Below are 26,002 nucleotides of genomic sequence, written 5' to 3'. Positions count from 1 at the left end.
AGTCCTAAGCAGCTTCACTCTACAAGTCAAGTACTTGGACATTAACAATCATGTTTCTACCTAACTAGTGCTTTGGCTTAGTTCAGCAGAAAACTGCCAGACTATGGTCAAGTCAATGCAGATAATTATCCCATGCTTTCCCTTAAACATCCATACTCCCCTAGCTAACTGCAGATGGCTCATCAGGACAGTCTGCCAAGGAAGGAGGTCAGCAGTCAATGCTGCTTACTGCCCAATTGGCAGCAGGCTGCTATACTGAATGCCGCATCACAGAAGTAATATCTTTAGTGTCAACTTCTGCAAGGGGAACAGTCAAAGTATTACATAGACATCTTCCAGGTCCAGTTCCTCAGCTTGAGATGCTGCAAAATTGCATCTGCAAATAATCCACTTGGCTGTAATCGCTGAACAAAAATATGCAACTGAATTGAATAAATAATATTTGCAATGTACAATTTTGAAACCTTTGTTATAGTACATTGTTTGTTTAACTGCTACATTTAATACCTCTACTTCTGCTGGATTAGTTACTTCACTAAAAACCAAATCTCCTTTGTGAACTATGTAGAAGATGCAGAATTATGTTTTCTTACCCTCCCAGTTTGCAGTCCCCCGTTCCTCCTTTCCAGGCTCTTACATATTTTGGATCTGCCCATAAAGATATTGGATTAAAGCTTCCACTTGCAAAGTAAGGGCCCACAGGGCTAAGTATGACATACAGTAGGGCTTTAGTTGGCTTCTTCACTCCAAGGGAAGGCTGAAAATAAGGAATGTAAACAAATAAAAAGTTACTGGTATACTTCACTCCAAACATCAGATGCTGCACAATTAGCTTTTGAAACACTGCTTTCAGAGGAACTGCAGCACGAGAGTGCTTTTACCAGGACAATGCAAAGTGCTGCAATGGAGAGAAAATATTTATATAACTTCCCCCCTATCCAAGCAACATAACAACCCTAATTTTATCCACTGTGACCATTCACTTACAGCTGTTTCATTTGTGTATATATTATTCTAATCTCCTCAAATAGTTTCAAGCTTTTGAGAATTCAGAAATTAGCTTAACAAGATACTATATAATGATATGAATTAATCACAGCAGAAGCCTGCAAAGCTTTCTGGGGGGAGGAGTGGCAAGGACCACTGCTAGCAATAACAACCGTGGAGGAACCACTGTCAGCTGCATTAGCGATGAGAATTAGCCAATGCCACTTAGAACTGGCATTGGTAGAGTTGAGTGCTGGCTCTGTGAATAGCTGTGTGACAAGCTAAAATGATCTGCCTGCTGGAAATGGTTCACACAACAGCACAGGAAATAACCTGGAATGTATCACTTCTTTTTTTTTTTTTTTTTCCTCTTCTTCTCCAAGAGATGGCTTCTCACACTTCAAGTCATCACCATCAATACTTGAAGGTGGCGGTGAAAAGTCTGGCACTGGCCAAAGTCTCAATCCTGTGGTAGGCGACTTCGCTTAACTATATGATTCTTTGCAAAACTCAGGATTGACCACACAATCACAGAATGACTGAGGTTAGAAGGTACCTCTGTCCAACCCCCCTGCTCAAGCAGGGCTACGTCCAGCTGGTTGCCCACGATTCTTGGGATCTTCTATGCAACTGAACGTGTTAGTATTTTGTCTCCATTCAGAGAAACCAGTCTCGCAAAAAGAACAAGCTCATCCTTGGTTTCTAAGATTAGGTCTCCACTGAAAAAAATTTATTGAACTGAAATCTTTAGGACCAAAGGTATAAGCAAAACACTGTGCGCAAAGCATGTGAAGCTAAATTGGGAGGTGGGAGGGAAAATAATAGTGTAATAATGGAACTACTGGAAAATACAAACAAGCCTTCCTCAGGTGCTGAGAGGGTTCTTTTGATTTCTGTCTACCTTACTCCTTCAGCAAAACTTCTAACAAGATTAACTAACTGAGATCTTCATATTTTTCTGGATTCTTACACGATCATTCAAAAGATTGTGCTGACTGGGTTTCATAATTGTGCTGATTCATAAAAGATTAGCAGGGCATGCAACCCAGAAACAACAAATGACATCATGGAAAGGCCAGATATGTTGGCTAACCTGAAACAAAGCTCAACAGCAAAAGAATTTCCAAAAACAAAAAAAAAGGAAAAAAAAAAATCAATTTTTAATATTAATACTTTACAGTTACTGAGTGGAGGTCTTTCCACCTGAAAATCTGCAACTAGTTTACAAGCATTAAATTAATGGAGTCCTAGAACACATGTGAAATGTATAATGCTCATGTATGGTTAACTACTTACAGATGTGGATATTGCAGAAGAGTAACTTGGCTAGTTGGGAACCATACATTCTTTAGTTTCCTTGTCCTATGCTCTACGATTACAGGTTTCTCTCTTGCCACTGCTAAAAAACACCCTTAAAGTTTCAATTAAAATAAACTCCCTGTTTCTAATTCCCTTTATAAATACTATAGGCTTGACTCACACCCACATGAAACTCACAGAGTACACACTAATACCTAGTTGCTAAGGAGCCTCTTATAAAGTCAGGTTTGTCTGGGTTCAAGAATAAATTGACACAAGAACTTGTTCTTAGTTCTGTTAAAAGTCTCTCTCAGAAGAGCCATCTTAATTTGCTGGGTAGAATCTTCAAAAATCTCCTCACTAAGGTCAGGATGGAGGTATGAGATGAAATCACAAAATCTACACAGCAAATTTCTCTTCCCTCACATTTTCTCCGGATTGTTAGTATTTTAAAGGCATAATTACCATGGCACAAATAACTATCCTTTTAGTACAAAACCAAAGTTAATCTAAATTTTGCTGTTACCACTCAGAATTAATCGAAGTTTACTTTCTGTGATCTGAATCAATGTGTCCACTAGGTGGTGGTGTGGTCAACATAAATTTGTGAGGTAGAGCTACAGGTGACTAACTCAAAAGTAAAAGCATAAAAACAATTTGCCCCTGAACTATAATACTGTTGTCTAGTGACTGCTGCATATTTTCCTTTATGGATGGAGGCTTTTGCCTCGTGCTTAAATACACAAAAGGTAAGAGGGGAAAAAAATGTTTCACACCTCGGTTCCAATTAAGGTAGGACGGATATACAGGCTGGCAGCAGTTGAGTATGGGACCCACTCCTTTTCCACTTCCACAAGCTTCCGGATGCACTCTAACAGCTCATTCTTGTCAAAACACTAGGAAGGAAAAGCAAAGGGAGAAAAGCAAATGGAGAAATATAACCCAAACATTCTGTGGTCTTTATTGATCCATATGCTAAGGGGAACACTTCATCGGGATATGCAACAGTGACAGTCCATAGAGGTTCATAGGACTACATCATCTTCCTTTAGTTCATTTCTTACAGAATTTAAGATCCCATGGTCTTTGCTACTGTGCCTTTTTATACAGTATCCTGAATGCCCTCCTCCTGCTACAAAGTATCCTCCCAAGATCATAAAAAAGAGCCATTGACTCTTCTTGAGTCCAAAGCACATGGAGAGAACTCCCTGTGCAGCCAACACCTTCACCGGGGCATGCTGCAAGCTATGGCACCACCTCTTCTGCAGAAGAGTGCTTTGGGTTGTAACTCCAAGGGGCCCGCCAAGTCTACCAGTTTTGCAAAGTTGCAAAGTTCTTACAGTAATAAAGTTAGTAAGTGTGGGAGGAAATTCACCGGCCGGTATACAACTGCTAAGAGCAGTGTTAAGTTGCTAGCATGACCAAAAATGAAGGCACTCAGAGGCTGAAGCACTTAAGTGAAGTGGCAAGAAGAAAAGGAAGAACATTAGCACCAGAAAAATTTCATCAGCTGTCTGCATACAAATACCTGCAGAACAGCACTCATCCCTCAGAAATAGACTGTGTACATCTGAGGCAGTAGGGAGACAACATAGAAAGCAAAATACTGTTGTGATCTAAAAGAAAAATGCATTTCAAACAGTTCCCTTCACTGAATGAGATGTCTTAACAAAGTTTAACTGAACTATTCAAGAGCTAGTGAGTTTGATAAAAGTTACACTACTGTAAAGTTTCAGAGATTTGCACTCCGAAAATGAAAATACACTCTGACTTCAGGAGAATAAGATGCCTTGGCTACATACTGGCAGAGTTGCTCGTTTTGCTGATCGCGCCATCCTGTCCATGTTGAGGGTTGGCCGGAACAGGCGGATTTTGCCATCCACTCCTCGGTAAGCCTTCATTCCTTCAAACAACTATCAAGCCAAAAAGGAGGGAAAAGAAACCAAATAATAATTGAGACATGTTATCCCATGACGATCTGTGCAAAAGCAGAGCACACCCTTTGGAAATAAAAGAACTTAACTTTCCTGTTCACAGCACTCAAAGCATAAATACTAACTAGTTAATCCTTGCAACACAATCCTGTGAGGTACTATTATGAAGTTTATATTACAAAGACAACCTGTCTATGCTTCGGATATATCTTTCTCTGTCAGGGGACTTAATGATAACCATTTTTTTCATAATTTGATTACAATTAAAATTTGTAGCATGTGTTTGACTTAACTATTCTCTCACATCCTGACCGATACCTAAGGCTGAGCCAAAACAGTATTCTCCCTTACGGAAAAGACCTATAGAATTTAATTATATATGTTAATCATTTTTAGGGCTCTGTCCAAAACGCATTTTGGCAGGAAGCATAGAATAAGGTAATTAAGGGCACTCTGTTGCAGTTCTTGCTATAGTTGTAGCAAAATCTTGGTCACTTATTTCCCTCATATACCCCTATGCTGTGGAAGGGGGTTTAGCTAGCATGAAAGACAGATGCATCAGCCTTACACTGGAGGAAGAATGCATGAAAATGTTTTATCTATACTTTACAGGAAACTTAAATTAGTCATAATTATCCTGTCAAACCGCAGAATCCGCATGACTCTTGTTGACAACCAATTTACCAGAAAACCTTATCCCACCAGTGTTCTCCCAGCAGAATGCTCTACAGCATCTCCTAACCACAGCAAAAAACATAGGCCCACAAAATATCCATAGTTATTTTCAGCTACAGATTGATAATTTCCAGTTATAGTTATAGGCAGAAAACACATGTATTATATAAGCTCACATTAATATATACATATATACAGGTATTATTTAGATTAAGTATTAAAGGATCACTTATGCTTATAGACAAGAGTTCAGATTTTTATAATTTGTTTTCTAAAGCATTCCTTTGTACATTAAATTTCAGTATAAGTTCTATGAATTTAACTGCATCACTGCTGTCAGTCTCCTCAGAATTCTCCTCCTGACTGTTCCACAAAAAATGGCTGGAAATACATTCTATGTGGTTGGAAGTCTACGTATGCAGGTTTTTTATTTGGACACCCCCCCCCCCACCCCCCGCCGTGTTTGTGTATAATTAATTTTAGTAGTATACTCAAGGCTTCATTATTATTTAATTCTATAACATTTTCTCATGCAGATCAGTGAAATGCAATGTTTAGAAAGCTTTTGTGCAGTCCCATGACAGAGCTAGGTCCTTCCACATGACAAATTTTAATTGGGTTGTAACTGGGTTGCAGGAATCCCGGCAATTTTCCTTAGGCTACATGCCAACTATGTAGCAGAACCAGAATTAGAACCCAGAACTTTTTGCCTTCAAATTTATCTTATTCCTATGGCAATGCCAACCCTATTAAAAACTTTGTACACAGTTTTGAAAAAGAAACTGTTCCTAGGATAGACATCGTAGGTACAAGAAAAAAATTCTACCTTTAATAAAGGATGGCATAGCTGGTGATATGGTTGATACTTTGAAACGATTTTTATTGGGTCAGTTACTAATATCACATTCCTGTAATGCTACTTTCTTATCACAGAACAGTTGTTTCCCCCCACCCTTCTCCCAAACACATTCACAGAACTTTTAATGAGAGGGAAGAGGAAGGAATGTTACTACTAAGGTTTGATCAATGGTTTGAGAGAAGAATCACATCATTACTGAAACACAAAGCCTTCTCAAGCTGTTAAATCTTTTTCTCTGAAAAGAAATACTTTAAACCTTCCAGAGCTCAGTAAAACCTTTCACTCATTAAAAAGGGAGACAGTGATGTGTTCCAGAAATGCTCAACTTGAATAAAAGCAACTGGTGTGGTTGCTTGATGGTTGGCTGCTACAGTGGTGTGCAAACAATATTATCTGACATCCGTACATCACAGGAGCTGGATCTGGAGTTCAGCAGATCCAGACTATCACACTGCATCATGGAGGGCAAGGAGAAAGGGGAGGGAATGCCAAATTCATCATTTTTATTATACCCACTGTGTATTCATTGAGCCACAGCATTGGCACCAGATTCTCCTCTGTCTGTCCTCTTGGCTAGAGGAAACGTGATGCAATAAGGGTAAAAGAATAAAAAAAAAAAATGGAAAAAAAATAAGAGCATATTCATATTAGCAATGATTTCAGACTGGGCCAGAGGCCGAGCATTAAAGCAATATGCTACTAAGAGTGAAATATAGATTTGGGACTCCAGCGTGGTTTCTTACTTCTTGGGCAGATCAAGAACTGCAGCCTTAGTCACAGTGGCCTGTTGTAATTTACACAGGACCTTTGGAGACTTGGTGACTAGATGGAGAAAAAACAGCAACAACAAAAAACGGTGAAGGCAGGAGCTCAGGGACAAGCAGGGAAAAGCTTGATCCTTCCCTTATATCAGTGGTTTAAAAAAAACAACAACAACAACAACAAAAAAGGAAATAATAAAAGAAGCACAAGCAACTCCACTAACTTCAGTGGAGACACTCCCTCCTACCCAGAAGTGGGAGGAGAAGCAGGCTTCCATTTCAGCATATGTGCCCCACTGAGGCTCTTGCACAGATGTGAGTATAGCCAAAGCTGCTCTGGGGACACAAAAGGCAGCTTTAGACAGTAAGCAGCTAAGCACGGAAACTGTTAACCACGCTGGTTTCCGACTTAACATTTCACTTTCCAAAGTTCCTTGCTGTATATTCTCTGCTTAAATTGCTTGTATATGCTGAACATATCAGATCTAGTTTGGAGCTCTCCAGACTTGTTCGGAGTTGCATTTGTCTAGTCTGTCCTGCAATCCAAGCTATGAACCTTTAAACCAGCTTAAAATAACTTTCACAAAGTGCATGTTCGGTCCCCAAATTAGAGCTACTCTTGGAATCTCACGTGGTCTTATCCAGTGCTTCATTAAGTTACATCAGAGACAGTAATTGGACCAATCCACCATCAGTGAACTAGAATGCTTTCTCAGATGAATTTGTCACCATACAAGAAAGGGCTCACCTTCAGTAGGCTGGAAAGTTAAGTGAGCTGGAATCCACAGGCCAGAGTTGCTCCTGAGTTATACTAACATAAACATAACCCAGTTGTAAATAATGGAATTATTCTGGAAGGACATCAGTTAACAAAACAATATGTAACACTATATTTATAAACCTAAGACAGTAGTAGTCCATGTATTACAAAGCTATGGCTTCAAGAGCTAATGAAACAAAATAGCAGTTTCCAAATTGATTCAGTACTCACTTCTATAGCATAATGCAGAGATGAGGAGGCTGGATGTAATGAAAGGTTCTCAAGCGGCTTAATATAAGGTTTCTCCCATCCTGAAGCCAAGGACCATTCAATTGTCAGCATATTATCAGTGAACACAGTTCCAAATACCAAACCACTGGGGTCTGGTTTTTCCTTGAAAGTCGTAGCTGGGGTGATAATCAAGTCTGAAGCCTGAAGGAACATGAAGACAATTATTTTTATACACTTCATTTTTAAGTCAGACTGATTTAAAAATTATTCTGCATCAGTGAACACGGACAAATGCAATATTTTATGTGCGGGGACATTTAATGACAGAACAGTTAAAGGCAGCTAACCTCTAAGTAGCAGGCAAAGTATTCATACTATGTATGCACACATATACGCAGTGCTGCTTATACCTGAAGTAGTTAGTGTATTTTGAAGTACTGTTAAGTGGAGGAAGCAGTACAAGGTGTAAAAACAGAAAATTAGCAGCTGAAAACTTCTTGGACATTTAGATTAACACATCTATACAAGTTCCAGAAACACCCAATTGCTGTACCTCAGAACATAAGCTGATCATCAGAAATTAATCCCCCTCACAACTAAGTAGATATGTTATGCTGATTTTCCTTTAATGCATAAAACCAAAGTGAAAGATCAGAGCCAGCAGTCTGCAGATTACTTGGGTCACACTAGCTTGTTCATTCACATTCATATTTTCCTAGAAAGATCCCATTATTAGCAAAGAAGGCTAAATGTTTCCCTGCGTGATTAACTTTCTCTTTCGAGCCATGACTAGCTGCAGAAATGCAGCATAGGTTTTTTTTTTTTGCACTGGTTTTGGCTGGGATAGAGTTAATTTTCTTTATAGTAGCTTGTATGGTGTGAATCATCCTCAAGAACAACAAGGGAAGAAGGAAAGCAGGATCTCTGGCAGGTCACTCCCCTTTTATACACAGACAGGGGCTAAACAACTAGAGAGGGCTATGAAGCAGGCAGAGTCTTGATCCACCCTCTCCGTTCACTTTCTATGCCAGTGGAGCATTTAAACTGTGCTGGTGAGAGGCAAGGAAGAATTCAACAACAAGCTGTATTCAAAGTTCCATTTTCCTTCCTAACATGACTCAGAAAGCATTGACCCTTATTACAGACCCCCAAGTGAAATCTTACTCCTCTATGTTGGGTACATACAGAATAGACTGGAATGCAGGTAGTTCAGACTATTGTTCAAATGATTTGCACGTGCACTAAAAAGGCAGTTCTGCAAGAGATATCATTGACTTTGACTTCTCAGACTCAGCACACATTCTACAAAATGAGAAAAAATTAGTCCCAAGCTTTTGAAAAAGAACACAAAAACATGTGCACCCCTATCTCTGTAAACAACCTGATTTTCAAGATGTCTTTAATGAACAATGGCCTATTTTTATTGATTGGTTGGTTTTGGTTGGGTTTTTTTTTTTTTTTGCTTAATGGCTTAGATGTGAAATTAACTTAGAGCTAGAGCACATGAATAGCTAAAAGCTTGTTTCAAACTATCTCCAATTATAGGTCTTGTCTAGATATTACAGTGCATTAGCCCGGTTGAACTAATACATAATCTGATGAAACAACAATTACTCTTCTCAACTCTCTATAGTACCCTTTATCCTGCTGACAGTGAATGCTCCAATGGGAAAAGCACTACTTAATGATGTCCTGAAAATAAAAATGAATTTTACCTGACAACCTCTTATCATGCACTTTGGAAAAAAATATATCACAGAAGAGTGTGGATCAAAATAAAAGCCACAAAGGAGTGTTTGTAATTATCTACAATGCAAGGCTTAGCTCAGGAAAACACTTATGCGGGAGCAGGATGTCAATGGGGCTTAATCAAGGATGTAGAACAGAGTTATATCCTTGGCTTTATCTCTGGACAGAATCACAGCTTCTAAAGAACTCCTACTGACAGTGGTATTGACAGCTCTCCCTGAAGTCAAGGCTTCTGTCTCATCTCAGGTCATTTTCATTAAAGTAATTACCTTTACAATAAACTGGCCTGGGCACCAGAATTATCATATGGAGTCTCATCCCCTAGAACTCCCATCAGTGTGCTGATTTCTGGTTTTATGCCTCAGTTTGCCACTTCCTCAGTTGTGGTAGTACAACTAGTTGAAAGGCAGCCTTATAAAACAGTTTGCTAAGCTCATCAGGGTTAACAAATAGCTTTTGCTTTAAGAATGGGGAAGGATTTTAATCTGGCTCTTCTCACAGGCCCCCAAGCACATGTAGAGGGAGCAGGAAGCTACAGCCACAAGTGAAGAAACACGCTCACTTGGGAGCATTTGGGCTTTCTTTGACCCAGTTTTTCCACCAAAGATATTTCTCCAGATTTGTAGACCTGGGGTTCAAGAGAGCCTTGGACAGTCTCTGTCATGTGAGTGATAATTTAATAAAACTATGCTGATCCAATACAAGCACACTATTATGCTCTAATGGTTAATACAAAGAGGGTCCCAGATCCAGAGTAACTCCTATGCTGGCTCATTAGAGATAAGACGCAGGCCAAGCACTCCCTCCTGCAAGTTCAATAAAATGGGTACTCCTGTGTGATGGGTGGCCACACAGCAGTGACAATGGCTCAGAGCAGTAGCCCACACTGCTTAGCTCTCAGCCCAAGGATTGGGGACTTTCTGCGGTCACAAACAGAAATCACTGGACTGGACTTCAAGTTCAGTCACTTGAAGGCAGAAAGCCTAGAGAGGTAGGTAGCTATGATACTTATCCAGAAAAGAAGCAAATAGTTTCTGGACCACAGAGTTTCCTGGAGCTCTGCACTCTGCACAAGGAACCCACCTGCTGTTTCTCACCTCCTTCAGCATTTAGGGAAACCAGCTTTCACTCAGGCATTTTGCAAACACCTGACTCAACGATATCAGGTATGACACTTGACCCAGAACACTTCCTTCAAACAACAGTAGGAACACCCCGCAGAAGACCTTAAATATAGGCTAAACTGCACAGACCAGGAGGGGAACAATCATTAAACAGGCAAAAAGGCAATTTTCCTGATCCTTATAATCCTGTTAAGCTCTCAGGAGATGCGTTTAAGATTTTTTTGGGCCATTACTTTCTTAAGATCCTTTCTTAAGGCTCTTCCCCCTTAGTCATTCTATTATATTTTTCTCCCTCTTTTTACCAAGCAGCGAGCAGTGCAAGTTAACAGTGTGCAAAATCACCAGAATCCCAATGCTTTTTATGGTAAGGCACCATCAAGTGCTGTAATACATTGAATCTTTTTTTCCCATAGAGGGGGATTCAGGGGGGGTGTTGGAGAACCCACCCTTGGAGTGGTCTCTCCCACAGTCTGGTCTGCAGCATGAAGTATTGCCAGCACCCCCAACCTCTTCTAGGTCCCTGAGTAATAAGACCTCCTACACAACATCTCACCTGGTCCACAGACCCTTTTGGCTTAACTTGACTGAAGTCCTGTCCCAGTATTTTGTGGTGCTGTTCAAGCCGCACCAGCAGGAGGGAAACCAAACACTCAGAAGAACCCACACACAAAGAGAGCAAAGCAAGGCCAGGTGACTAATACCAGGAGTACTGATTAAGTATCTATGCCTATTACTTTAATATCACTCATTAAAAAATTATTGCAGTGCTACCACGGTATCACCTATGACCTTTATAAATGACAATTTATTTCTTTTCTTTGTCAACATTCCCGCAGCCCTGAAAGCAGCATATGGATGCATTAGAGATTGGCATTAACACCCATCCAGATCTCTGCTGTTTGTACTGCCAATACAAAGGGCAATTTTCAACTAGGTTTGTGTTTTGCTTGCTTTGTTTATCAACACGCTCTCAAGCACCTTCTGACACTGGTGCCTAATAAAACCATTAAACTGGAAGGAAAACCAGTAAATGCAAGAACAAAAAGGATAAGGGAGATAAAGAAAGAAACAGATGTTGAACGCAGTCTATTGAGTGCAGCTATTTGGCCCCTGTTGCCTAAAGTAAAATGACAAAGATGTAGTTCCAGCCCTGCAAATTTTCATGTCGCAGCAGTACAGTACGTACAAGATGTATGTGCCTAGGCCCCAGCCCAGGGCATTCCGGTAAGAAATAGGAAGAACCAGATTGCCCTGCCTATGATAGGCAAAAGGGAGCTGTGGAGAAGCCAGCTGGATACTGCTGATTTTCAGGGCTTATATAGCAACAGTACACCTACAAACAGCCACTGTCTCAACCAGATGCACTTTTTTTAATAGCCCCTTATCTGAAAGGTTCCTGCTGATTCCAGTGCAACTTCTTCCACAGTGAAGCTTTACCCAGCCCAGGTAAAGAAGATATATTGTGACCTCCTGAAACTAAAATTTGTGATTTGATCAAAACAGATCCTGTCAATTATGAGCTAGGTCAAACTAAAAGTGACATGCTGGCCAGTGTCAATTTTAACCAAAGCTGTAGCAAAACATTCTGGTGCCCCTAGCCAAGATGTCAGTTTAATGCTTACTTTACACAGCCTTTGCAATAGCCTTAAGTGGATTTGGAGATAACAGCAGCCTCTGGCCAGAGCTGTTACTCTCATTACTACATTCCTACCTTTCTTACCCTAGAGAGCTGTCTCAGGTAGGTGCAGATGGCAAGTGCATGTTTTGTCCTACTCTTTCCATCAAGATTTGCCAATGCCTTCCCAAATGATCCTTGGCTGTGGTTATTTTCACTGCAGTGAAAATACTAGACCATAAGCAGTAGGTTGAGCAGCTGTAACAGGTGTAATTCATTTGACATACCCAAACTTCTCTAAACACTGTGCTGGGCCAAGCGTTTCTATCACTTACTTGAATAAAAACAGAACTGGCAGCCTCAGCTGTGAAATAGCTTACAAGTTACCTAACTGTAACAGCAAGTTTCAGCAGAGATCCTCAAAACATTAACATCCATTCAGTGAGACTGACTGTAATCTATTCTGATGAAATAAGTAACCTCCCTGACTTCTAGTTAAGGTGATTCATTCAAGATCACAAAGCAATTGCAATTATTATTTTTTATTACTTATGCTGAGTTTGTAAGCATATCCTAGGAAAGATCAGGGCCTTCTGATGCAATAACAGACATGGAAGCATAGGCAAAACTGAGCAACTTGTTTTGCCAGCAAAACGTGGTTGCAGTAGCAGAGCAAATTTTGAGGAGGAGACAGATTACAAAGAGCATCAGGATTTACTATAAAGGGAAAAGGTGACAAAGAGTAGCCAGGGGGAGTTGGAAAGAACGAGGCTCGGACTAGACAGAATGGTTTTGAGAAGGGGTCCAGGGATGAAGATGTAATTTTCCTGCCATTCAGTCCTTATGGTTGTGGCACCCTCATCATTGCTTTTGGGCCCTCCCCTGCACACACATATCTATCCTAGGAAGCCATTCTTTCTGCTGGAGCAGCTACTTTCACCCTACAACACCTTCTGCCTGTCCTTCTGAACCTGAGGCTCCTATATCACAGACTGAGGAGAAGAGGTTTGCACTGCCAAAGAGAAGCAGTGGTGGTGAACTAGATTGAGGATACTAACTAGGCTGAAGAAAGTGGCTTGTTAATTTACCTTTGGAAGCTGAAACCCTCTCTCCTCTGAAGTTTTTTTTGGCCTTGCAGCCAATAAGCAAGCTACCACTTTTCTCATGTAACTCATTCAGCTCCATCACTTTCTAGATGTAGAGCTGCAGATAGCAGAGGATTGCCCCCATTTTCTTACTCACCTGAGCAGGGATCTTAGCTGGCTGGAGAAGCTCATCCATTTAGATATTCCAGCCCAGCCACCTCATACAGCAGGGTTTGGACTACTATATGTTGCACATAATTGCTCCTGTAGAGCAGCTACTAGGAGCAGCCCACAGGGAATTGCAACCTGATCCAGGAATAGCCTTCACCACATGGGCCTGCTTTCTGTGGGCAGAAATCATGAATCATGCTTAACAGCTACTACTGCTCAAAAAAAAGGCTTGTGCCAAACTCTGAAAGGAATCAGCGATGACTGCCAACTCCTCCATCAGTGGCATCAGAGCAGAGAGCAGAGAGCCTAGCAGTGCTAGGCTATGCAACTAGAAAGTAGGAAAAGGCTATGGAGGCTGTGGGTGGTGTTAGGGCAACTGGTACTTTTCGCCTCCACTGGGACAAAATAAACGATCACCTGTTTTGCCTGTCCCTAAACCGTGTCCTAGAAATGCTGAATACTGCTCCAGGAGATGAAACCAACTGCAACCTCTTCTAGTGGGTGTTATTTTCGTCTGGTTTGTCTGACTTACTTCCTCTCAGCTCTATCCACTAATCACTAGCTGACACCACAGCAGCATCTATTTAGGTAAAAAAGAGAAGATTTATGTCCTAAAGGCCTTGGGTAAACCAAGGTCTGTGGTTCTGTTTATTTTCCCATCCCCATCTTCTTTAGAAAAGGCTGCTAGTTTTCTGGGGCAGAGACCATCACTTTCTGTATAGGGCTAAGCCCTGTATGCTCTGATTGCAATAATAAGATCTATAGTAGAAACAGTAAGAACAATAAGAGTTCTATCAACTCAAAGCAGAATAAGACAGAGTTAAACAAATTCTTAGAAATCTATTACTAGCTTATAAGTATAAAAAATAATGTTAATGTAAGCTATCCTATAATCCCTTTACCATCATTACTATTTTAAATTTACAGCAGAGCCTGAGGCTTGAGACTGGAAAGTGTGCCAAGATATAACAAGATTTGAGCAGGAAGAAAGCCTTAATTTTCCTATGATAAAAAAAAATAAAGAGAAACAAAATAAAATAAAATAACTTCTGCAACCCGAGGGAGAATACTGAGAAATCTTTCAACATAAAGCTTCACTGAGACTTCATCTGAGAATATGTTAGCACATGTAATTGGACTGGGGCCTGGAATCATTGCATCAGGTTCACTGTAAACTGCGTAATAAACCACAGAACAAATGACAAAGCAAAAAGGAGTCAAGGCTCTGAATCAGCTGTGAGTCAATCATGGAAACAACAGAAAATATGGCTGGAAGGACTTTGTCTAGTCCTTGCTCTGCAACGCATCTAACCCAAACTATTCGTAACAGATATTTATCAAATATTTGTCAAACCAAAGAATGAGCTTCTGCTACACTCTGCAAGCAATGGGAAGAAAAGAAGGGCTCAAGGTACTGCTGGCTTCTTTAACCTTTCCCCTGACCTGATGGATGCAGGAATGTTTGATTTGGAGCAGTGGGCAGGGAATTAAACCTGCTCTGACAAGACAACAGATAAGTGGTTGGAATTGACAAACTTCTTGCCTTAGAGAATGAAAAGGGCACCTAGGGCAGCAGCACAGCTGAAAATGCAGTCTGAAGCTCCCAAAATGCACCAGAAGGGAAATATAAAGATGTTGGAAAGCTACAGTCTGGCTAGACTGTAGAGAAAGCATTGAAGAAACAAATCTTGCCCTACAAAACACTCAAGCACATGGATAATGCATAGTATCATTGATTTCAGTGGCACTAACTAAATTTCAAGAGTTTTTCCATATGTTGCTAAAATGTTGCCCTGCACCAACTCCCATTGATTTGATCCAAAGCCCATTCAAGTTAATCAAGACCCCTTACTCCATCTTTGTAAGAATTTGGATTGTAAGGGAGGCAAAACTACCTAAATCTTTATAGCCTCACCCTTTTCTACTGTTTCAGGAAAATTAAATGGACTAGTAATGGTTTGGGTTTGTTTGGGGTTTTTTTGTCCCTTACTCGTTAGTCTGTTCTCCACTGACACAAGTTTCAGAAAATAGATATTTATAAAGTTAAGAAAGATGAAGGAATGGAGTTCCTACAGATCCTAAGGAATCCTTCTATATGATATTAGGGAATTCTTAAGGAAGCATCTATTTGATTTTAATGGGGTCTCTCTCCTCTACTCCAGCTAATGGTATTTTCAGATCTACGAAGAACAGTCATCTAGTATCTCATCTATCAAAGAATTATATAAAACATTTCAAATATGACTACCTCTTTGAAATATAAACCACCGAGAAGCTGATAAGACTATTAAACACAGCAACAGAAACTGGACACTTTATTGCATTTTGGTCCTATAAACTACTTCTGTTTACTAACAGCTATTCCAGTTAACTAAGTGGGGTGATCAGAAAGTGTGAATAGGGAGGAAGTGTGAGTAGGCTTTAATGCAGTCATTGCACTGGACTGAAAAACACACTGCTGTAGCCCACTGTTACTGCTGGTCCAGTTAGCTATATAAAAATCCTCTTTGGCCATGCAACTGCACTTCATGTCTGCAATGCAGGTGTACCTGGGCTTTTGATTAGAAAGAAGCAATTCCGTATAGTGAATCACAGACTGCAATTTTGTAATAGGCCAATTCCTTGTACTGAAAGTCCTCTCATAGACTCATACTCAAACATTTCCATAAATACAAAACTAGGACCATTCTTCACTAATGGAATACATTGACTAATTACCCTATTCATATTATTCACTATTAGCATGTACTGCTTCTTCTCAAAAGATCTGACAGCTTGGTTAATACAATTCCTGATGCTGTGCTGCTCCTTGCCTCACAACCACTGTATTTCTGCGTTGTAGCATAAACACAATGTTCCATTTTTAGAAAAGAGTTTGCCTGGGAGAAGGTTTGAGCCTAACACAAGCTGAGGGCTCACACTGGCCTGTGACACAAAACTGGAATAGAGAGATCTGTGACATTTCACTGATACCACATTTTTGTACAGCAGCGCAGTGTTTAGATGTTCAAATAACGCTGTATGAAAACAAAACTTAAAAATGTGTCCACAAATATTTGAGATGCTACTGTCTCCTGGTTCGGGAAACATAATTTCTATTTCACATGAAGAAAGTGAAACAAAAATTGAGATATTTACATCTAAGCTTTTCTAAAAGAAGTAGCCATATTGAAGGAAGAAATGAATTGCAAGTCTAAATTTCAGACAAACAAGTTGGAAATATTTTGCCTAAGTAGCCTGGCCAGTCACAAACATGTTATGTGGAATAGCCAAGAATAGAATCATAATCTCACATGTCGAAGTCCTAAGCAGCTGCAATTAAATCTTCTTACCCTGATTTTAATAAGCTTGCAGACATGCAAGGAAGTGGATTCATGGAATGAACGCATTCAGAATTTATCATTTCATATGGAATTTCAAAAACTTTTGGGAATATAAAATGTTTTCATGGTACAGTCTCTCACATAAAGGTTACAGGAATAATTTCAAACATTCAGTTAACTGCACCTGGCTTTTTCTCTTATCCCATCTCCCTCTCACACTGGTAGACACAAGGTAAACTTACAAATTGCCATGAATTTCAATGTTTGATCTGCCACTGAAACTGCCACATTTTGCCAGTTCATTCCATTCAGTACTTTCTTAGAAACAGGGACTAAATATGGGATTAAGATAAAACTCTTCCAGCTCTCTAGGCTGTTAGTTCATGAGAGTTAGGATATAGACATGATTTCAAAAGCAAACAGAAAGGCCAACAGAATCCTATGGAAAAAAAAAAGACTAAATTCTTTTCGTAAATTGTAGTTCTTATTCATGTGTGTTCAGCAAAGAAAACATTCAATATCAAACCTGGGGACTTGCTATCACAATGACATCAAAATTTAAGAATTCTTGGAAATAGGTATGGACATCATGGATTTTATAACTTTCGGAGTCAGATAGGTTCCTTTGGGAATCATTGGCTGGTGCTAAAGCCCTACATTCTAAAAGCAATTCTTCACCTTGGGAAAAATAAATCCAGAAAATGATACAAGCCAATGGGATTTCCAAAATTCTAGTACAATTTCTGTGCTTTTATAGACACCAGCTATATCTTAAGTTCCTAGTTAAAAAGAAGATAAAGCATCACTTTCTTTGTGCTATAAATCAGCCAAACTGTCCCACAGCTGTTCTTCTAGCATCTTCCTTTTATCTTGGCTAACAGCTCCTGTTATTTGCAGAAGACAATTAGCTTTATTTACAAATCTTACAGCTTCAGATAATGGGACAATCAGTTTCTCTACTACAGCTTAGAAAACCTATTTGCTAAAAGCCTGCAACTATTTGAAGCACATTACCCACCTGAAGAGAAACATGGAACTACTTGCCACCAAGCTAAAACTGACGAGAGCTGCCACATATCTCAAATGCCACATTATAGATGGGTTCCTGATGGCATGAGAAACCCACTTGCAGACTGTTGTGAAATCATCCCTTAGTGTATCAGGGAAGAATCATGGTGAATTATTTTCACAGCACTAAGAACTTGTTGCTAAGTAGCATTTCTTGGCTACTACGATCCTGAAGCAGTGACACTACTGCTGCTACTCTGTGGTAACAAGCTTGATTTAGAAATATTGATGTGCCAAGTAAAGCAATCAGCAATACTAAGCTGCATTAGTGTACCTTTCACCTGTGCATGCAACTTGCATGGTCTTCTTCAGGAAAGCCCCTTTCTCCTAGCAACCAACAACCACTGAAACATTCATTAACACATATTGGACTTCATTTCTTCTCTCTTTCATCAAAACAGGATGCTCAACTGTAAGCACACTGTGTGTTGATCATTATTGTGACCTACATCTCTACTTTCCTAATAAGTGGAATGAAAGCAGCAGATACATAAGTCAGTCTTGCCCAGCTATTATTAGTAATATTCAAAAGGTGTTGTCCAATACCTGTGTAGACGCAGAATGCCACAGAAACCACCCAGCACTCAATCTTTGCTGTGCTGTAGCTGGCTTCCCTCTTGGCAGGTGAAGATGAGGGAACAGATTTGATTGTAAATCACCTGAAGTAATTCTGCAGCACATATGTACCCTGCTAGGAGGCCTAATCAAGTGATATGAAGGGACTGTGATCTAATAATATTATTACTCACCAATCTTTTTTGATTCAACACATGACAAAAAGCAAATCATTTTATTGCCATTGATGAAAAGCTAGAGTGAATAGATTCATCTGAAATCAAGATAAAATCAGAATTACCTTTTCTAAAGAAATCCCCAGTCCACAAATGCTAAATACTGTTATGACAACAACAGAATTGGCCTCTAGCTTGGCACCCTGATCTAACAGTAGCTACAGCTATGTACTTCCATGGAAATGATATGGACATGACCTACCAAATGGTAATTGACAGTTTTAGCTTAGGCCTTCAGACTGGACATCAGAAAAAAATATTTTCTTAAAGAAAGTAGTGCAGCACTGTGTTTAACGGACAAAGCCGCAGCTGACCTGGTCTGGTGCTGATGAGAGTCCACTTTCAGTGGGAGGATGGACTAGATGGCCTATGGTTCTAAGACACAAAACACTTGGAGATGACTTATTGTGTAATGTTACCCACACACATATAGATATCCAATTGGTTGTCTTTCTTTTACTGCTTCAAGACAGTTTACATAAAAGCAGCTTTCCTATATACACATTTTGGGGAGCTACTGCTCATCACAGCATGAAGATATTGGTAAATTTCTGGAATAAAATTTTGCCCATACAACTTAACATAAACATAAAGGAAATGTTCTATCTTATCAATCAAAATTTAAAATGGGGTCTAATATAGAATTTAAAATGGAAATGTAGGGCATTCTCCTAACACCTCCCCTAGCCCCCAAACCACAGAAGAATCAACAGCTGCAACACAACAAAAAGCCTCACTGAGTGCCCATATGCTTTGGCAGGCAAATAATTTGTTGATGTCAGTAGAAAATGACAAATTGAGAACAAGCTGGAGAGGAAGAGATGTGAAAATATATAAACCATGTAAACTGCTTTATATTTGCTAGCCTTGTAAATAACGTGGTAACTATAATGCATATATGTCCTCATTCCAAAAACATTTCAGTGTTCCTTGATTCATATGCTCTGAGCATGTCAGAAAATTTACCTACTTCTCATATAAAATGAAAACACAAGAGACGTACTATGTACTTCCTAAACTCTTCAAGGACTGGAACTTTCACCATGTCACTCTAATGTTGTGCCAATGTGATACAGTCAATTAATTCAGATTTTAAAAAAATGTTGCAAAAAATTAGACTATTCTGTATTTCGTATGTTTTTAATCTTAGCGTTGGAGGGGAATGAAGAAAATTTGGTGAAGAAACAATTTTCTTTGAAAAAAGGAAATTGAAGAATTGTTTATTCTTTGCCAGAAGCCTTTTCACATATAACATAGTTTCCTAAAATAAAGGTTAAAACTGTCTAATATCTCAAAATGGTCCCTCTCCCAATTCCCAGAGAAAGGAATCCTATATCCCACTATATTTGGCACAAATTATAGACGTACATGAGTTCCATTAGTATAAACATGGTAATGAATCACAGTAATGTAGTTTCATTAATGTAAACATAGAAAATGCAATAATTAGTCAGGTTTTCCTTTGAAAGACTGTTTTGAAAATAGGCATATCTTTCTCCACAAAAAAAGGAATTTTTCCAACTCTTTCTAACGTACACTATGTAACAAGAAATGCTGCATATTGCAATAACATCTAACCTACATCTTTACTGCATAGATTACTCCTATAATACTATCTTATTTATAATTCTAATGTTTCCAGGGTAAGATATAGACCCATTCTTTATTGTTAATGCTATTGCATGAAACAAGGCAGAGAACTGGAATCAGCACAATATGTTTTGCATAGAGCCAACCAAGTTCACAATCATGTCATGCAAAGGCTACAGATTTTAAAACATGCAACTAAAGGTCCTATTACAAGGAACAACTACATTTTTTTCAAGACACCTCCAAGAACAAGATCAACATCTGTAAAACTTTCGTGGACAATCTCTCAATTTGAACCACAAATGCCTGCATTGGAAATAAATTTTCAGTTTCTGCATACCTCATCCAGAGGTAAAACACACTACAGCTTTAACTCTGTGGAAAACCTGTCAGAGATTTTGGTTGCTTATTTGTAGGTTATACCTATAGCGTGGAAACAATCTTTATGTTCTAATTTGTACAATACCTAGCACAATGTCAGCTAGTTCACAACCTGGGCTCTAAAACATTATAGCAATGCAAGAAACAAATACTAAAACATACATCGTCACAGAAAATTCACTATATCCAGCATCTGACACAGCTAGACATGAGCTAGCTTCAAACTGGAAACCATGCAAACATATTAGCATAGCACTGTATTTAGCCCAGCAAGTCCAAGACCTCAACAGGGATTATTGGTTTGAGCACAGCACTGCACTAACCTGCCTATATAGCTTCCAGTCTGCCATGGGCTCACATCCCACTGGCTCGGAGCCTGGGAAGGTTTGGTCTGTCTGCAGAAGACTGTGTGGGAACACTCACAGTTATTTAGAGTAACATGAGACATTCAGATACAGAAGCTCCACTTAAACATTTTTCATTCCACTACCAGAAGTCTTCATATTAGCAAGTCAACCCAGATTCACTTGTAAACTACAGCTACTTTATTCTGCTTTGGTGTAGCACACTAGCCAGTATTCCCTAGAAGGTTTGCACCATTTTGGTACACTAAATAGGCCATTAAAAATTAAAACAGAACAACTGAACTTTGCACCATTAAGATGCCCAACTAATTCTACATAGCTTCAGATCATTAAAACACAGAGAAACATAATAGGAGTAGGTAATACCTTCTTAAAGTGTTCTGTGTATCAGTTTCTCAAAGAGACAATGTATTCCATGACAAAAAATTACATAAAAACTAAAATTATCTTTCTGGATATGGATTGATAACATGAGGGGAAAGAAAGGCAATCATAGATGCTTTTAGTTTCTTAAGACCAAGTATTATGAATTCAAAGTCAGATCTAATACATACATTAAAGGAAACCAAATTAGAGTTATGTATGGAAATAGACCGCTACATTATCCAAACGTTCATTCTGTCTTGTGACAGTACAATAACCAGAATGAATGCGTTAAAGAATGCCTTACACATAATTGTGTGCTATTTCATGGTATTTCTGAATGAAAAAAAATGACGTATAAGAGCAAAACCAGATATGTGCATTTCTTGATTCAGCATTCCAAAATACATTCAGTGGTACAGAGGGTGACGGCACTTCCCGTTACTGGTTTCATACTCCCCTCCTAGAGATCCAGTGCTGACAATAGGCAGAAACTACAAGTATAACTTCTTGGGTTATGGTCACAAACCACAGCCAGTTATTTAAATAAACAAATATTTAAACATGTGCATACAACAGTCAGGGGAGGGAGGAAGATTTCGCTCTAGTGGAAGGAGCCAGGTAGATAAATCCTGGAGATTTGACATTTTCTACAATACAGGAAACTCTAGCACAATCACTATTTCCTTCGATGTTTCTTATCTGTTCCAAGCTCACTGGTCATGTGTCAACTCTAAATGAGATACATTAAGTATCTTGTAAATCCCAGACCTGTCAGGATGAGATTTTTAACTGCAGAAGTGAGTTAAATTAAGGTAGCTCAGTAGCAGTTAAAATGAACAAAGTGCCAATTCTGACCTATTGACTTGAGAGAAGCCCATGAGAATCGAAAACAGCAAGTAACTAGGAGAGGTGCTCACTGCTTGCTAGAAGCTGTAGGTAACATTCATTCCTTCCCTACCAGTGTATAGGGACTCTCTGAGTCTACCTGTCCAAGTCAGGCAGAAATTGCAGTAAAATTCAAAGGAGCACACACCACCTAAAAAGCACAGCACTGCATTCTAAAAAGAAATGTCTTCAGAGGGTTAATCTGGCATTCAAATGTTGGGCATCATCCACTTTAAACAATACGTTTTATGTAAGTATAGAAGAAAACCATACCCTGTTTTCTACATTCCCAGAATCTTGGATTACGTGGGTTACTGGCACAAAATTGCAGCTTTCTTCAGCACAATCAGCCCCATGGGTCAACTTGATTACTTTGAAATATTATTAGCTACTGTTTCTGAAGTTATAATCATAACTATCTTCCACAGAAATGTTTGTGAAGTTCCCTAGAATGAATCCAGGCTCTTTTATTTATCGTTGGCTGGTGTTATTTCTTCCTTCATTTATAAAGTTTTTAATTTGACAATGAAGTTAAAGAGACTGAAAATGATTATTATAATGCATGACACTGCAATCAGTACCTGTATTGCCATCATAACTTTCATACATTGCCCGCCCCCCTCCCCCCCCCCAGTACCAATATTTTCTAAAAAGCTGTACCCCTTTCTGGTGACTGCAGCTAATCTTCAGAAACAGAGCCATAAGGCAGGAATGGACTTACAAATTAGACTTCAGCCTGAGCCAGCTGTTTTTTCTGGTATTATACCCTTTACGACCATCTGTCCCACCTGCTAATGTATTTTTCCCCCTCACACAGTTTCTCCACTGCAATGATTTGCCATTCTGGCTGACATACAAGTATCGATGGAAAGGAAACTGGATTAAAACCAAGTTTGTGCCACCCAATATTTGGAGCTTTGGTAAAGCACCTGCTTGACTGCTGGTATAATTAAATCTGCCTTAAGTCTGCTTTAGTTTGTGCCCAGTTCACCTATGACCCAAACACTATCAGAGTTTGGTGCCACTCTGTCTATCTTCCTTCTGGACTACACCAATGAGTGGAAGGAAACAGTACAATGCGGTTACACAAGAGTCTCCTCTCTGTAAAGCAATTTTTGTTTTTAAATACACTAGTACACTCTACTGAATGAATCTACTGAGATCTACCTTGTCTATTTATTAAAGGTGAATTCACAAAACAACTCTGCACTCCATATTTGTGAATACTTGGGGTTTCAAAACTAGTTGCATGCCTGGTTTTGTCAACATTTTCCAAATCAGACCTCCTGGCTGAAAAGTCATCCTAAATCTTCCTTCTTGGGCAGAATTGCCAGAGAGACACAATGCACAGAAATGAGGAAGAGAAGAACTGGGAAGGGCTGAGAATGGGGAAAAAGAAATTAAATGACATGTTGCTACATGGCATGGAAATTCTGTAGTCATGGACTCTCAAGAATTCTTTGCTGTTTTCAATGAGACCAGAATCAGAATAAATCTTACCAAGGAGTCCAACACATTTTCTGCAGCATTTATTTTCCATATCTGGTTAAAGTCTGGCAACTAAAAGGGAAATAACCACTTAAGCATAGTTCAGAAGACTGCACAGCAGTGATGCTGCCCAAAAAATCAGGAAGAACATGACAGTTACAAAGTGTATAATTATAATTTCGTCTCATGTACTGCTGACAACAGTCAGCAATAACAGGAAGGGAACTGCTGAAAAAGCACAAGTGAGGTCACCTTTTTCTGGGTACTATTTTTAAACATCTGCAAAATATAGACGAGGCTTTTTAAAGATTGTAAAGCAGGGAAAGAGAAGGAGAGAAAGAATTAGAGATGTGTGACATAAGGAATACAGGCAAAAGAAGTGTAAAAGAGAGGCAAAAGAAAAAGGGAATGAGGACAGAAGGTAGAATTCAAAGGAGCACATGCTGATGGGCCTTACATTTCCAACAGAAAATTAAAAGTTGACATCTGTGTCCATATAGTGTTTAAAATGAGTTCTTAGTTACTAGCACTGCCTTCAGGAAGGATGTAGAGAAGAGTGATAACTTAACTGAGCTCAGTTCTAAGCATAAGATTAAAATTAAAAAAAAAAAAAGAGGGATTCAATTTCATGTCAGTTCCTGGCAGCTGCTCAGCATTCCTTATTACCATAGCCCTGTTTGCTTGTTGAGTGCTGATAATGTGCCAGAGCTGTGGTGTGCTTTGGAGTCCTTCTGAGATCCTTAGCTCTGCATCTTTGAGACCAGATCAAAAACCTACTTTTGAACACCATTTATAATGCCAAAGTTTAACAAATAATAGAGTGTTACATAGACTCTGTTCGGAAAAAAATCTTAATGCGGGGAATCAATCTTTATTTCTATTGCTTTTGAAGCGGATCAGAGTTAAAAATAAAATCACCTATACCATTTTAATTTTTGCTTAATGACTACTAACCTTTTAGCTAGTACCTGAAACTATAATAAATTAAAGTTCTTCTTGTAACATTCTTAATTTCTACATTGAAAACATTTTCGGCAAATGCAGCTTACAGATTTACAGAATTACAACATTCAAGCATGTCAGTAGTTATGAACACCTGCACAACAATCACTACCATGTTATGGATGCTGTCTGGCACAATCTACTGAAGTGCTTCAGACACTCATCTTTTAACAAACAACACACCTTGAAAGATTCAGTTATATGCTTTGCTATTTCTCCCGAACATCCTCCAGCCGTGCACTCATTGTGACAGCCCTAGAAGAAATAAAAACAGAGGAAATCAAACTCAATGCACATTGCAGAAAAGTTGATACACATTCAGTTAATTCTTTTTAGGAACAGATTGTATTGAATGATCACTTAGACTTCATCATCAGTAAATACATTATACAGAATTTTTTGGTAGTTTCTTAGCACAACTTTCCACTTTCTAGGCTTTTAGTTTTACTTCAGTTGCAGTATTTTGTGCAACTGTATTTCAGTGCTTTATGGGAGAGACAACGCCTTAGATTAGATTATCTCTCTGAAGTGTGGAAGGATATGGACAACATCACAAGTTTTTCATTCAAAGCTGAATAAATAAATTGTGTTTTTACACAATTCCATCAGATCCCAGTTTCTCTACTGAAACATCCACCAACAGATTTGCTTTTGCCTTTTCTTCAGAGAAGCCTGACTAGGCAGAATGGAAGAAAAAGGGAAAGGATTGTTTTTGTTAAATCCTTCATTAAATGAAGACAGCGTTAAGGAATGCCCACCTATATAAATTTATAATCAGAATATTTTGAATTATCTACTATGTTGAACTTAAGGGTTCTGCCACTGGCCATGCTAGAAAGGAACTGAAAGAAAAGGAGTGATAGCTCTAGGCATGTTCCTAGGCAGGGATACCACAGACAGGTGCAAGCCATCTACCTAAAAGCAAGATCCCCAGTTTCCACAGCATCAGGCTAGCATCCTTGCAGACCCTCCTGCACTAGCTAGACCTTCCTTGCCGGTGGCCAGTAAATGCATATTATACCCAGCAACATGGAGCAAAAGAGACAAATACAGCCCTGACAGCATTTCTTGTCTCTGAGCAGCCTTTAAGAAAGAGCGAGAAAGGTGAAGTGGGGGCAGAGGTTTGGGAGAGGAAGGAAGGTGCCAGGAGCAAGACTGTTTGGGGGATGGACCGTGAAGGGGATGGTTGGGGGGATGGCTTAGGGGAAGCACAACTGGCAAGATGGAGGTGATGGCAGAAGGGATGGCTAGCTGCCGAGATGAGGCCCAGGATGGGTGGGCATGGGGAAACAGTCAGGCTGGTCAGAGGGGCTCTCTAAGTGAGTGAAGGAAAGACAGAGGTAAGGGATGTCCTTGCTAGGGCTGACAGGCAAGGGGCTTTCAACCCCACAAGGGAAAAGCCCTGGCAGGAGCCTGCACTGGCTGCTCATTGCTTGGTGTCTGCCTCTCACCCTCACTGCACCTTGGGTGGGAAGCCCCAGCCCAGGTGGGAA

At 39.5% G+C, this 26,002-nt stretch overlaps 1 protein-coding gene across 2 annotated transcripts in view; it reads right to left on the bottom strand.

The window, feature by feature from the left end:
* Nucleotides 1-26,002, bottom strand: part of BCAT1 (branched chain amino acid transaminase 1) — a 67,403-nt gene that overhangs the window by 24,586 nt on the left and 16,815 nt on the right. The window contains exons 2-7 of one of the 2 annotated variants that reach the window (XM_030040967.2): nt 24,693-24,764; nt 7,507-7,707; nt 6,271-6,327; nt 4,089-4,199; nt 3,063-3,182; nt 594-757 (exon numbers count right to left, since the gene is read on the bottom strand). In XM_030040967.2, coding sequence (XP_029896827.1) covers nt 594-757; nt 3,063-3,182; nt 4,089-4,199; nt 6,271-6,327; nt 7,507-7,707; nt 24,693-24,764 — 725 coding nt within the window. The remainder of the gene's footprint in view (nt 1-593; nt 758-3,062; nt 3,183-4,088; nt 4,200-6,270; nt 6,328-7,506; nt 7,708-24,692; nt 24,765-26,002) is intronic. The other variant, XM_030040968.1, reaches the window with a different exon arrangement.

This window comes from Aquila chrysaetos, chromosome 17 (assembly GCF_900496995.4).
Source record: "Aquila chrysaetos chrysaetos chromosome 17, bAquChr1.4, whole genome shotgun sequence".
NCBI lineage: Eukaryota > Metazoa > Chordata > Aves > Accipitriformes > Accipitridae > Aquila > Aquila chrysaetos.
Note: the sequence above shows the minus strand (reverse complement) of the source record. Positions and strands in the feature narration are given on the sequence as shown.